Below are 14,476 nucleotides of genomic sequence, written 5' to 3'. Positions count from 1 at the left end.
CAAATCTGTTTGTGGTTCCCAAAAAAGAGGGAACTTTCAGACCAATCCTGGACTTAAAGATCCTAAACAAATTCCTAAGAGTTCCATCGTTCAAGATGGAGACTATTCGGACAATTTTACCTATGATCCAAGAGGGTCAGTACATGACCACTGTAGATTTAAAAGATACTTACCTTCACATACCGATTCACAAAGATCATTATCGGTACCTAAGGTTTGCCTGCCAAGTCTCATACAGAGTTAGTGCTGGCATTTCTAAGGTCACATGGATGGAAGGTGAACGAAAAGAAAAGTTCACTCGTTCCACTCACAAGAGTTCCCTTCCTGGGGACTCTTATAGATTCTGTAGAAATGAAGATTTACCTGACAGAGGACAAGCTAACAAGACTTCAAAGTGCTTGCCGCACCCTACATTCCATTCAACACCCGTCAGTGGCTCAATGCATGGAGGTAATCGGCTTAATGGTAGCGGCAATGGACATAGTACCCTTTGCACGCTTACACCTCAGACCACTGCAACTGTGCATGCTAAGTCAGTGGAATGGGGATTACTCAGACTTATCCCCTTCTCTGAATCTGGATCAAGAGACCAGAAATTCTCTTCTATGGTGGCTTTCTCGGCCACATCTGTCCAGGGGGATGCCATTCAGCAGACCAGACTGGACAATTGTAACAACAGACGCCAGCCTTCTAGGTTGGGGTGCCGTCTGGAATTCTCTGAAGGCTCAGGGACAATGGAGTCAGGAGGAGAGTCTCCTGCCAATAAACATTCTGGAATTGAGAGCAGTTCTCAATGCCCTCCTGGCTTGGCCCCAGTTGACAACTCGGGGGTTCATCAGGTTTCAGTCGGACAACATCACGACTGTAGCTTACATCAACCATCAGGGAGGGACAAGAAGCTCCCTAGCTATGATGGAAGTATCAAAGATAATTCTCTGGGCAGAGTCTCACTCTTGCCACCTGTCAGCAATCCACATCCCGGGAGTGGAGAACTGGGAGGCGGATTTCTTAAGTCGTCAGACTTTTCATCCGGGGGAGTGGGAACTTCATCCGGAGGTCTTTGCCCAAATACTTCGACGTTGGGGCAAACCAGAGATAGATCTCATGGCGTCTCGACAGAACGCCAAGCTTCCTCGTTACGGGTCCAGATCCAGGGATCCAGGAGCAGTCCTGATAGATGCTCTGACAGCACCTTGGGACTTCAGGATGGCTTACGTGTTTCCACCCTTCCCGTTGCTTCCGCGATTGATTGCCAGAATCAAACAAGAGAGAGCATCAGTGATTCTAATAGCACCTGCGTGGCCACGCAGGACTTGGTATGCAGACCTGGTGGACATGTCATCCTGTCCACCTTGGTCTCTACCTCTGAAACAGGACCTTCTGATACAGGGTCCCTTCAAACATCAAAATCTAACTTCTCTGAAGCTGACTGCTTGGAAATTGAACGCTTGATTTTATCAAGACGTGGGTTTTCTGAGTCAGTTATTGATACCTTAATACAGGCTAGGAAACCTGTTACCAGAAAGATTTACCATAAGATATGGCGTAAATACCTATATTGGTGTGAATCCAAAGGTTACTCTTGGAGTAAGGTTAGGATTCCTAGGATATTGTCTTTTCTACAAGAAGGTTTAGAAAAGGGTTTATCTGCTAGTTCATTAAAGGGACAGATCTCAGCTCTGTCCATTCTGTTACACAAACGTCTGTCAGAAGTTCCTGACGTCCAGGCTTTTTGTCAGGCTTTGACCAGGATTAAGCCTGTGTTTAAAACTGTTGCTCCACCATGGAGTTTAAACCTTGTTCTTAATGTTTTTCAGGGCGTTCCGTTTGAACCCCTTCACTCCATTGATATAAAGTTGTTATCTTGGAAAGTTCTATTTTTAATGGCTATTTCCTCGGCTCGAAGAGTCTCTGAATTATCAGCCTTACATTGTGATTCTCCTTATTTGATTTTTCATTCGGATAAGGTAGTCCTGCGTACTAAACCTGGGTTCTTACCTAAGGTAGTTACTAACAGGAATATCAATCAAGAGATTGTTGTTCCTTCTTTATGCCCAAATCCTTCTTCAAAGAAGGAACGTCTACTGCACAACCTTGATGTAGTCCGTGCTCTAAAATTTTACTTACAGGCAACTAAGGAATTTCGACAAACGTCTTCTCTGTTTGTCATTTACTCTGGGCAGAGGAGAGGTCAAAAAGCTTCCGCTACCTCTCTTTCTTTTTGGCTTCGTAGCATAATTCGTTTAGCTTATGAGACTGCTGGACAGCAGCCTCCTGAAAGAATTACAGCTCATTCTACTAGAGCTGTGGCTTCCACTTGGGCCTTCAAGAATGAGGCCTCTGTTGAACAGATTTGCAAGGCTGCAACTTGGTCTTCGCTTCATACTTTTTCCAAATTTTACAAATTTGACACTTTTGCTTCATCGGAGGCTATTTTTGGGAGAAAGGTTCTTCAGGCAGTGGTTCCTTCTGTATAAAGAGCCTGCCTATCCCTCCCGTCATCCGTGTACTTTTGCTTTGGTATTGGTATCCCAGAAGTAATGATGACCCGTGGACTGATCACACTTAACAGAAGAAAACATAATTTATGCTTACCTGATAAATTCCTTTCTTCTGTAGTGTGATCAGTCCACGGCCCGCCCTGTTTTTAAGGCAGGTAAATATTTTTTAATTTATACTCCAGTCACCACTTCACCCTTGGCTTTTCCTTTCTCGTTGGTCCTTGGTCGAATGACTGGGAGTGACGTAGGGGGGAGGAGCTATATGCAGCTCTGCTGGGTGAATCCTCTTGCACTTCCTGTTGGGGAGGAGTAATATCCCAGAAGTAATGATGACCCGTGGACTGATCACACTACAGAAGAAAGGAATTTATCAGGTAAGCATAAATTATGTTTTTGTCATTCCTAAAGCACCTCGGCTAGGACAGTCTCCTGTGTAGTATACACTTTCAAAAGGGATTGTTCAACCAATCTTCAGGACTTACAAACAAGCTAATGAACCAGTTCCTGAAGGGCTTAGAGCTAATTCCACAAGGGCTGTTTCAACATCCTGGGCTTTTGAGGCTCATGCTACCTCTTGAGAGATTTGCCAAACAGGTGTGTGGAAATCATCCAATACTTTTGTGCCTCATTACATATTGGATGTTCGTCAATCTGCCTTTGCTAAATGTATCTTCTGCATTTCTTAAACAAATGGTTTTCTATTTTTTTGCAGCATGTTTATTTGTCCCACCCTTCGCTGACGGATTATATTTTGTTAACTCAAGTTTTGGCCAGTAACAGTTTTAACAGACATTAGCTTTTTTATGATTTTGGAAGCTGGAGTAATCTGAACAAGCATTTGAATTTGCTTATATGATGGGTTTGAAAGAATATGATCACATATTCAATTTACCATTGGTGATTTCAAAAGTAAGAGTGATTTGAGATGTCAAACCTGGTGTAATTTTTTTTGGTAATTTCATTTGCAGATAGTGACTGTTTCAGGGAGCTAGCCCCACAAAATATAAAAAATTAGCGAAGCTGGCTTGTATGGCCCCTTAACCTGCCATAGTGTGTCATGGGCATGTTCTAACCTTACAAAAAGATTTACAGCTCACGTAGCTGAAGTGTAGAAATGTGTTCCAGCAAAGATGAAGGATGTATATTTAAAATACAATCAAATGGCACAAACATTTAACCAGAATTTAAATGGACACTCAAATCAAAATTAAACTTTAATGATTCAGATAGAACATGCAATTTTAAACAACTTTTCAATTTTTTCCATTAACAAAATGTGCACAGTCTTTTTATATTTACACTTTTTGTGTCACCAGCTCCTACTGAGCATGTGCAAGAATTCACAGAATATACATATATCCTTTTGTGATTGACTGATGGCTGTCACATGATACAGGAGTGGTGGAAATAGACATAACTTTGAAATTTGTCAGAAAAAAAATGACTACTCGTTTGAAGTACAGACTATGGGCTATTGCATTGTCTTTTTATCATGCATTTGTTTATTATGCAAATCTTCCATATTTACTGGTACTTTTAAGCCCTGGTTTCATTTCTTTAAACTCAGAATGCAGTTCCCCTTACAATGTTTGGATTATATCCATTAAAAATGCTTTGCAATATACTTCATTGTTTATTTTACCAGTTTTTCTATTAATTTGTGTTTTTTGCAATTGATTGTTTTATTATTTATATACTGTATGCCTCTATTTATTTTGTATGCAGAGTATACTGAGTATTTGAATTCTATCTTGTAATTTGTATGTTTATACTTTGTGTAGTCCTATTCTTATCACACTTATTTAAATAATTATTCTTTTTATATGAATATACTGTTTTAACATTCTGACGTGTCTAAAAATTTTTTTTAATTTGTATAAAACTTTGGAGCCATTCACACAATTATTTGGATTCAGGAAGGGGTTTATATTTAATTATATGTTGAATAATCCAAAAAGAAGTCACAAGTCTGCATGTACATACTGCATTTACCCAGCTCCCTAAGGCAACAATGTTTGTAAAAAATATATATATATTTCTCCAACATTGGTGTGTCCGGTCCACGGCGTCATCCTTACTTGTGGGAATATCTCTTCCCCAACAGGAAATGGCAAAGAGTCCCAGCAAAGCTGGCCATATAGTCCCTCCTAGGCTCCGCCCACCCCAGTCATTCTCTTTGCCGTTGCACAGGCAACATCTCCACGGAGATGGTTAAGAGTATGTGGTGTTTAGTTGTAGTTTTTTTATTCTACTATCAAGAGTTTGTTATTTTAAAATAGTGCGGGTATGTACTATTTACTCTGAAACAGAAAAAGATGAAGATTTCTGTTTGTGAGAGGAAGATGATTTTAGCAGACAGTAACTAAAATCAATTGCTGTTTCCACATAGGACTATTGAGATGAAGTAACTTCAGTTGGGGGAAACAGTTAGCAGACTTTTCTGCTTAAGGTATGACTATCCATATTTCTAACAAGACTGTGTAATGCTGGAAGGCTTGTCATTTCCCCTCATGGGGACCGGTAAGCCATTTTCTTAGTCTCAAACAGAATAAAGGGCTTAATATGGGCTATAAAACTGGTAGACACTTTTATGGGCTAAATCGATTGCTTTATTTGGACATTTTATACATGTTTATGCTGATAATTCACACTTATAAACTTGGGGAACGTTTTTTAACGTCAGGCACTATGTTAGACACCTTTTCCAGTCAGGAAGGGCCTTCCCAGTTGTAGGCTGAGCCTCATTTTCGCGCCATTACTGCGCAGTTGTTTTTGAGTGCAAGACATGCAGATGCATGTGTGAGGACCTGAAAGTAGTTGGAAAAGTTCCTAGAAGGCGTCATTTGGTATCGTATTCCCCTCTGGGCTTGGTAAAGTCACAGCAAAGGCTGTAGCTGGGACTGTATAGGGGTTAAATCTGTAACCGGCTCCGGTTTTGTTATTTTAAGGGTTAAAGCTCTGAAAATTGGTGTGCAATACTTTTAATGCTTTAAGACACTGTGGTGAAATTTTGGTAAATTTTGAACAATTCCTTCATATATTTTCACATATTCAGTAATAAAGTGTGCTCTGTTTAAAATTTAAAGAGACGGTAACGGTTTTGTTTTAAAACGGTTTTTGTGCTTTATTGACAAGTTTAAGCCTGTTTAACATGTCTGTGCCTTCAGATAAGCTATGTTCTATATGTATGAAAGCCAATGTGTCTCCCCCTTCAAAATTGTGTGATAATTGTGCCATGGCGTCCAAACAAAGTAAGGACAGTACTGCCACAAATAATGAAATTGCCCAAGATGATTCCTCAGATGAAGGGAGTAGACATGGTTCTACATCATCTCCTTCTGTGTCTACGCCAGTTTTGCCCACGCAGGAGGCCCCTAGTACTTCTAGCGCACCAATGCTTATTACCATGCAACAATTGACGGCTGTAATGGATAACTCCATAGCAAATATTTTATCCAAAATGCCTGCATATCAGAGAAAGCGCGATTGCTCTGTTTTAAACACTGAAGAGCAGGAGGGCGCTGATGATAATTGTTCTGTCATACCCTCACACCAATCTGAAGGGGCCATGAGGGAGGTTTTGTCAGATGGGGAAATTTCAGATTCAGGAAAAATTTCTCAACAGGCTGAACCTGATGTTGTGACATTTAAATTTAAATTAGAACATCTCCGCACACTGCTTAAGGAGGTGTTATCTACTCTGGATGATTGTGACAACTTGGTCATTCCAGAAAAATTATGCAAGATGGACAAGTTCCTAGAGGTTCCGGTGCACCCCGACGCTTTTCCTATACCCAAGCGGGTGGCGGACATAGTGAATAAGGAGTGGGAGAAGCCCGGCATACCTTTTGTTCCCTCTCCTATATTTAAGAAATTATTTCCTATGGTCAACCCCAGAAAGGACTTATGGCAGACAGTCCCTAAGGTCGAGGGGGCAGTTACTACTCTAAACAAGCGCACTACTATTCCTATCGAAGATAGTTGTGCTTTCAAAGATCCTATGGATAAAAAATTGGAAGGTATGCTTAAAAAGATTTTTGTACAGCAAGGTTACCTTCTACAACCCATTTCATGCATTGTTCCTGTCACTACAGCAGCGTGGTTCTGGTTCGAGGAACTAGAAAAGTCGCTCAGTAGAGAGACTCCATATGAGGAGCTTATGGACAGAGTTCACGCACTTAAGTTGGCTAACTCTTTTATTTTAGATGCCGCTTTGCAATTAGCTAGATTAGCGGCGAAAAATTCAGGGTTTGCAATTGTGGCGCGCAGAGCGCTTTGGCTAAAGTCTTGGTCAGCGGATGTATCATCCAAGACAAAATTGCTTAACATCCCCTTCAAGGGTAAAACTCTCTTTGGACCAGAATTGAAAGAGATTATTTCAGACATCACTGGGGGAAAGGGCCACGCCCTCCCACAAGATAGGCCTTTCAAGGCCAAGAATAAGTCTAATTTTCGTTCCTTTCGTAATTTCAGGAACGGACCGGCCTCTAATTCTGCATCCTCTAAGCAAGAGGGTAATGCCTCACAGTCCAAACCAGCCTGGAAACCGATGCAAGGCTGGAACAAGGGTAAGCAGACCAAGAAGCCTGCTACCGCTAACAAAACAGCATGAAGGAGTAGCCCCCGATCCGGGACCGGATCTAGTGGGGGGCAGACTCTCTTTCTTTGCTCAGGCTTGGGCAAGAGATGTTCAGGATCCCTGGACGCTAGAAATAGTTTCTCAGGGTTATCTTCTGGAATTCAAGGAACTACCCCCAAGGGGAAGGGTCCACATGTCTCACTTATCCTCAAACCAAATAAAGAGACAGGCGTTCTTACATTGTGTAGAAGACCTGCTAAAGATGGGAGTGATACACCCAGTTCCAATGACGGAACAAGGAATGGGATTTTACTCAAATCTGTTCGTAGTTCCCAAAAAAGAGGGAACCTTCAGACCAATTCTGGATTTAAAGATCCTAAACAAATTTCTCAGGGTACCATCGTTCAAAATGGAAACCATTCGAACGATTCTACCCACTATCCAGGAAGGTCAATTTATGACTACCGTGGATCTAAAGGATGCGTACCTACATATTCCTATCCACAAAGAACATCATCAGTTCCTAAGGTTTGCCTTTCTGGACAAACATTACCAGTTTGTGGCCCTCCCATTCGGATTAGCCACTGCTCCAAGGATTTTCACAAAGGTACTCGGGTCCCTTCTAGCGGTTCTAAGACCTAGGGGCATTGCAGTAGTACCATACTTGGACGACATTCTAATACAAGCGTCGTCCCTTTCAAAAGCAAAGGTTCATACAGACATCGTTCTGACCTTTCTCAGATCTCACGGATGGAAGGTGAACATAGAAAAAAGTTCTCTGTCTCCGTCAACAAGAGTTCCCTTCCTGGGAACAATAATAGATTCCTTAGAAATGAGGATCTTTCTGACAGATGTCAGAAAGTCAAAACTTCTAAGCGCTTGTCAAGTTCTTCATTCTGTTCCACGTCCTTCCATAGCTCAGTGCATGGAAGTAGTAGGGTTGATGGTTGCAGCAATGGACATAGTTCCTTTTGCGCGAATTCATCTAAGACCATTACAACTGTGCATGCTGAAACAGTGGAATGGGGACTATACAGACTTGTCTCCGGTGATTCAAGTTGATCAGAAGACCAGAGATTCACTCCGTTGGTGGATATCCCTGGACCACCTATCCCAGGGAATGAGCTTCCGCAGACCAGAGTGGGTCATTGTCACGACCGACGCCAGTCTAGTGGGCTGGGGTGCGGTCTGGGAATCCCTGAAAGCTCAGGGACTATGGTCTCGGGAAGAGTCTCTTCTCCCGATAAACATTCTGGAACTAAGAGGGATATTCAATGCTCTCAGGGCTTGGCCTCAGCTTGCAAAGGCCAGATTCATAAGATTCCAATCAGACAACATGACGACTGTTGCGTATATCAATCATCAGGGGGGAACAAGGAGTTCCCTGGCGATGAAAGAAGTAACCAAAATAATACAATGGGCGGAGAATCACTCCTGCCATCTATCTGCGATCCACATCCCAGGTGTGGAAAACTGGGAAGCGGATTATCTGAGTCGTCAGACATTCCATCCAGGGGAGTGGGAACTCCACCCGGAGATTTTTGCCCAGTTGGCTCAATTATGGGGCATTCCAGACATGGATCTGATGGCGTCTCGTCAGAACTTCAAGGTTCCTTGCTACGGGTCCAGATCCAGGGATCCCAAGGCGACTCTAGTGGATGCACTAGTAGCGCCTTGGACCTTCAACCTAGCTTATGTGTTCCCACCGTTTCCTCTCATTCCCAGGCTGGTAGCCAGGATCAAACAGGAGAGGGTCTCGGTGATCTTGTTAGCTCCTGCGTGGCCACGCAGGACTTGGTATGCAGACCTGGTGAATGTCATCGGTTCCACCATGGAAGCTACCTTTGAGACAGGACCTTTATGTTCAGGGTCCATTCGAACATCCAAATCTGGTCTCCCTCCAGCTGACGGCTTGGAGATTGAACGCTTGATTCTATCAAAGCGTGGGTTTTCAGATTCGGTGATTGATACTCTGGTTCAGGCCAGAAAACCGGTAACTAGAAAGATTTACCATAAAATATGGAAAAGATATATCTGCTGGTGTGAATCCAAGGGATTCCCTTGGAATAAGGTAAAAATTCCTAAGATTCTTTCCTTTCTGCAAGAAGGTTTGGATAAAGGATTATCTGCGAGTTCTCTAAAGGGACAGATTTCTGCTTTATCTGTCTTACTACACAAACGACTGGCAGCTATGCCAGATGTTCAAGCATTTGTTCAGGCTCTGGTTAGGATCAAGCCTGTTTACAGACCTTTGACTCCTCCCTGGAGTTTAAATCTAGTTCTTTCAGTTCTTCAAGGGGTTCCGTTTGAACCTCTACGTTCCATAGATATTAAGTTGTTATCTTGGAAAGTTTTGTTTTTGGTTGCTATTTCTTCTGCTAGAAGAGTTTCAGAGTTATCTGCTCTGCAGTGTTCTCCGCCCTATCTGGTGTTCCATGCAGATAAGGTGGTTTTGCGTACTAAGCCTGGTTTTCTTCCAAAGGTTGTTTCTAACAAAAATATTAACCAGGAGATAGTTGTACCTTCTTTGTGTCCGAATCCAGTTTCAAAGAAGGAACGTTTGTTACACAATTTGGACGTAGTCCGTGCTCAAAAATTGTATTTAGAAGCTACAAAAGATTTCAGACAAACATCTTCTCTGTTTGTCGTCTATTCTGGTAAAAGGAGAGGTCAAAAAGCAACTTCTACCTCTTTCCTTTTGGCTTAAAAGCATCATCCGATTGGCTTACGAGACTGCCGGACGGCAGCCTCCTGAAAGAATCACAGCTCACTCCACTAGGGCTGTGGCTTCCACATGGGCCTTCAAGAACGAGGCTTCTGTTGATCAGATATGTAAGGCAGCGACTTGGTCTTCACTGCACACTTTTGCCAAATTGTACAAATTTGATACTTTTGCTTCTTCGGAGGCTATTTTTGGGAGAAAGGTTTTGCAAGCCGTGGTGCCTTCCGTTTAGGTAACCTGATTTGCTCCCTCCCTTCATCCGTGTCCTAAAGCTTTGGTATTGGTTCCCACAAGTAAGGATGACGCCGTGGACCGGACACACCAATGTTGGAGAAAACAGAATTTATGCTTACCTGATAAATTACTTTCTCCAACGGTGTGTCCGGTCCTCGGCCCGCCCTGGTTTTTTAATCAGGTCTGATGAATTATTTTCTCTAACTACAGTCACCACGATACCATATGGTTTCTCCTATATTTTTCCTCCTGTACGTCGGTCGAATGACTGGGGTGGGCGGAGCCTAGGAGGGACTATATGGCCAGCTTTGCTGGGACTCTTTGCCATTTCCTGTTGGGGAAGAGATATTCCCACAAGTAAGGATGACGCCATGGACCGGACACACCGTTGGAGAAAGTAATTTATCAGGTAAGCATAAATTCTGTTTTTAGCTTAAACTGTTTAGCAGGCAAGTTTTATTTTCTAATAAATTTCTTTGCACCTTCTTGTAGGCTTGTCTTCTACAGCCATAGTGGCTAGCCAGCAAGGCTCAGCTCCTTCACTTTATCCACCACCCAGGAGGTGAGATTGGTAAGTCTGCTAGTGCTTTCACTTTTGTTTTTCAGCCTTTCACTCTCCTACAATTCTCTATTTAATAGTAGAGCCCTCTGTGTCACTTTCCATCCTTTCTCTCTGCATGGCTTATGTTGTTTTGATTCTGCTCATGTGGGGAGAGTTATTTTGAATAATGATTTTTACTTTTTTGTGGCAGGAAATGATGTCGTTGGAGGTCACATTCTCCCACAAGTCAGGTGACCGGATCACAGGACGTAGCGGGAATTCAAGTCAATGCATCAGTTGAATGATGTAAAATATTTTCTGTTGCCAGACTTTGTCTCTTGAGTTCACATTCTGATTCCAGGCACAGAATCCACCCAATCTTCCACAAGCTTCATTCTCCTCACTTCGACTCTTAGGAGAAAAGTTCTCACTGACAGACATTATTTATTCAAAGTTCCCTACAACTTCCTGCAGACTGGGGCCATGAGGAGAAGCATTGTGCTTTTCTTTCTTACAACTCTGCCAGGGATGATATTGTTCTTGAGAACTGACCCACCCAGTATCTGGGTGCCCTGTGTCCATAGACTTCTGGAGAAAAAATATTTTGCTTTCCCCCTTACTTTCATTAAAACACTCCTTCCCAATTTCTACTTTAACTATGGACTTTCACTCCTACATACACTCAGGCATTTAAATCTCCTGGATATCAGGAATAAAGGCGCAGTGGTAGATCATTAAAGTATCCACAGGGTTATGTACATTGGAACAGAATTCTTGTACTCTGAGATATATAGTTTTATGTCCTTCAGATATTTGATGACGACTGTTTAAGAGCTTGTGTTCAGATTACTTGGACCATGCTTCTTCCCACTGATATTAAATATATGGACTATCCGATATGGGGTGTCTGCTTAGACACAACCACTGGAATCATCACAGCTTGTGGAATGAAGTGCATGGAGGATAAGTTTTACTTTTTATATCTGTGTTGGCAAAGAAGCTGCAATATATTAGTTTGTATGTTAATATCTGTTACAGCAAAGACACTAACACTACCCATGGGCTAATGAAGTTTCACAACCATTTCCTGTATTTTTTTTTTCTTCATGTGCACCATCTGATTATTTTGTTAACCTCATAGCTCTTAAATGAACATTTCTCTGTTATGTTGCTTTCATTTTCCATTGGGGAGCCAAATACGGTTGAGTGTACTGAAGAAGCATCCACAGCTGTGATGTAAAAGTGCAGTACTCCCATAGAAACCTATGGTTGTGTATAATGTATATAAATCCTGACACTTTCTTTTATAGGACACTAATTTTAAAAATTGATAATTGTTGCATTCTGCATTGTAGATCTGTTAAACCACTAGTTGATTTCCCCACACAGAACAAGAAATGGCAATATGTATGCGTATGTGTGTGTTCTGTGTGTGTGTACATGTATAAATAATACATAGGTGCATATAGACACGCACGCAAGGCTGGAAATTTCCACTGATCCACTAGTCATGAACTAATATGAAATTGTAGTGGATGAGTAAGAATGACGCCTCTTATTATTAACACTAAGTGGACTAGTAATATTTGTCATCTGATTGGGCAGCTATATTGAGATTTTTCCACCCCTGTGTATGTGTATATATAAATCATTTATTCATACACACAGACATATACATATTTGTTTTCATGCATTACAGCCACAGCAAAATTTTGATTAAAAAAAACAAATACTTATGTTAGACTTTAAAGTTGGAATATACTAAGCACATGACCAAAAGTTATATTTATGGTTTGTGAACCAGGAAAAAAAATAACAGGACGTTTATATGTTCTCTGCACAAAAATGTTGAACAACAGAAGCAAAACCAGGTAGTTTTTTATTTGGTTTATTTTTCCTGGAACAGGAGCTGCCTATGAAACCACTGAAACCCCTGGTTTGTTAAAGTCAGATTTTAAGCATTTTTTTTTTTTTTTTTTTTTTTTTTTAATATTTGAATATGCAAAACAGTATTTTGAAGATTGTAATTGTGTCCCTTTCAATCTTTGCTTGATTTGAAAGGGACCTAGGTATAGCATATGGCAGTCAGATTACAAGCTTGTTGATATTAGACTAGGAGGGAGGGTTTGCGTTTAAAGATTTCGGGTGGCTCACTAAACCCATGCAGCATCAGCCAGCAGATGCTAAGAGTTATCAAGGTTTGTTGCATTTTACTGAATAGGCCACCCTAGCCTGTTCTGTTTAATTACCTTTACTTGCATTAAGTTCTTATGCATATCTCCTTACTCCTAAATTCATTATTCTCCATTACGGCAAATGGAACAAGGCAGTTTATTGTCTTATGAAGTGTGCCTGACAAAACCATTTTAACCCCAATGTTTTGTTTTTTTTCTCCTGTGCTTTAGATTTTAGAAGGCCTAGAAAGCCCATTTAACATGAATAATACTTACAAACTTGGGCTCCCAGAGATTTCTTTTTTTAGTCACTTCCCTTTTTATTTTATAACACAACCTCCAGGAGGCACAGAAGGATGTACATTTAAAATACAAACAAAAAAAACACATGTATTTTAACCCTTTCTGGAAGTTTTCCAATAAACGTTTTTTTGTATTGCTTGGTTGTAAACAAGAACTGATTGTATATGAAATAAACTTGCCCTTGAACCTTGGTGGGGAGGGGGCAGAAGGCACTTCTCTCTCTCTCTCTCTCTCTCTCTCTCTCTCTCTCTCTCTCTAATCAAATCTGTATAAAGATGTAAAGTATATTTCTGTTATGTAACTTTTTTCCTATTTTGCAAAGGTTTTGACGTTTTTTTGTGGCAAAGTTGAATTCTGCAGTTTTAAGAAATACACGTATGTTTTATCAGAGTTTTGGTGGTCTCCTGCCTGTGCACATTATGTAATATAATGTTTTAGGCTGTGGTACAGTGTGTGGTGTGCATTTATAAATATTTACACAGTTGGTCTTATTACATGTTATTAAACTCTGTTTAGATTCTGGGGAAATGCCCTTAAATGGATATACTAAACCCACATTTCTCTTGTTAGGTGTATCCAGTCCACGGGTTTATCCATTACTTATGGGATATTCTCCTTCCCAACAGGAAGCTGCAAGAGGACACCCACAGCAGAGCTGTCTATATAGCTCCTCCCCTAACTGCCACCCCCAGTCATTCTCTTGCAGCTCTCGACAAGATAGGAAGTATCAAGAGATATGTGGTGACTTAGTGTAGTTTTACCTTCAATCAAAAGTTTGTTATTTTTAAACAGTACCGGCGTTGTACTGTTTTACTCTGTCAGAAATTAGAAGAAGAATCTGCCTGGAGGTTGATGATCTTGGCGGTTTGTAACTAAGGTCAATTGCTGTTCTCATGCATAACTGAAGAGTATGGGAAAGACTTCAGTTGGGGGAACGGTTTGCAGTTTACCTGCTTTGAGATATGTTCAGTATATTTATTTCTAGAGAGATGATAAGATCTAGAAAATGCTGACAGAGCCTTGTATAATTGAGGTAAGCCTGATGCAGTGATTTAACGACTGGGATCATGCTTACAAAAAAGGGTAATATTCATGTTAATACTCATATTTCTTAGTGACAAAACGTTTACATGTTATATAGAAAGAATGTTTTTTCTCTGAGGGTGATAAATCGCTTTTTTGGGGCCTAGTTTCTACATGGCTAGTCAGATACTCCTAGGAGTATTTTCTTAAGGCCCTCTGACATCGAGTGCATGGTGGGAGGGGCCTATTTTCGCGCTCTAGATGCGCAGTTCATATTCAGACTGAGACATCCAGCTTCCCTAAAGGAGTCCTCTGGCATCTGAGGACCACTATAGAGGGCTTATTTCTTTCCTAAATCGTATTTGAGGGCAGGTAGGAGCCACAACAGAGCAGTGGCAA

General features: G+C 41.2%; 1 protein-coding gene across 1 annotated transcript in view; it reads left to right on the top strand.

Moving 5' to 3' along the window:
* Positions 1–13,444, top strand: part of LOC128663173 (zinc finger protein 609) — a 474,651-nt gene extending 461,207 nt beyond the window's left edge. Inside the window, exons 6-7 of the mRNA XM_053717370.1 lie at positions 10,529–10,607; positions 10,789–13,444. Of these exons, the coding sequence (XP_053573345.1) occupies positions 10,529–10,602 (74 nt within the window). The 3' untranslated portion in view covers positions 10,603–10,607; positions 10,789–13,444. The remainder of the gene's footprint in view (positions 1–10,528; positions 10,608–10,788) is intronic.
* The last annotated feature ends 1,032 nt before the right edge of the window (positions 13,445–14,476 follow it).

This window comes from Bombina bombina, chromosome 6 (assembly GCF_027579735.1).
Source record: "Bombina bombina isolate aBomBom1 chromosome 6, aBomBom1.pri, whole genome shotgun sequence".
NCBI lineage: Eukaryota > Metazoa > Chordata > Amphibia > Anura > Bombinatoridae > Bombina > Bombina bombina.
This window is presented reverse-complemented; position numbering and strand designations above follow the sequence as displayed.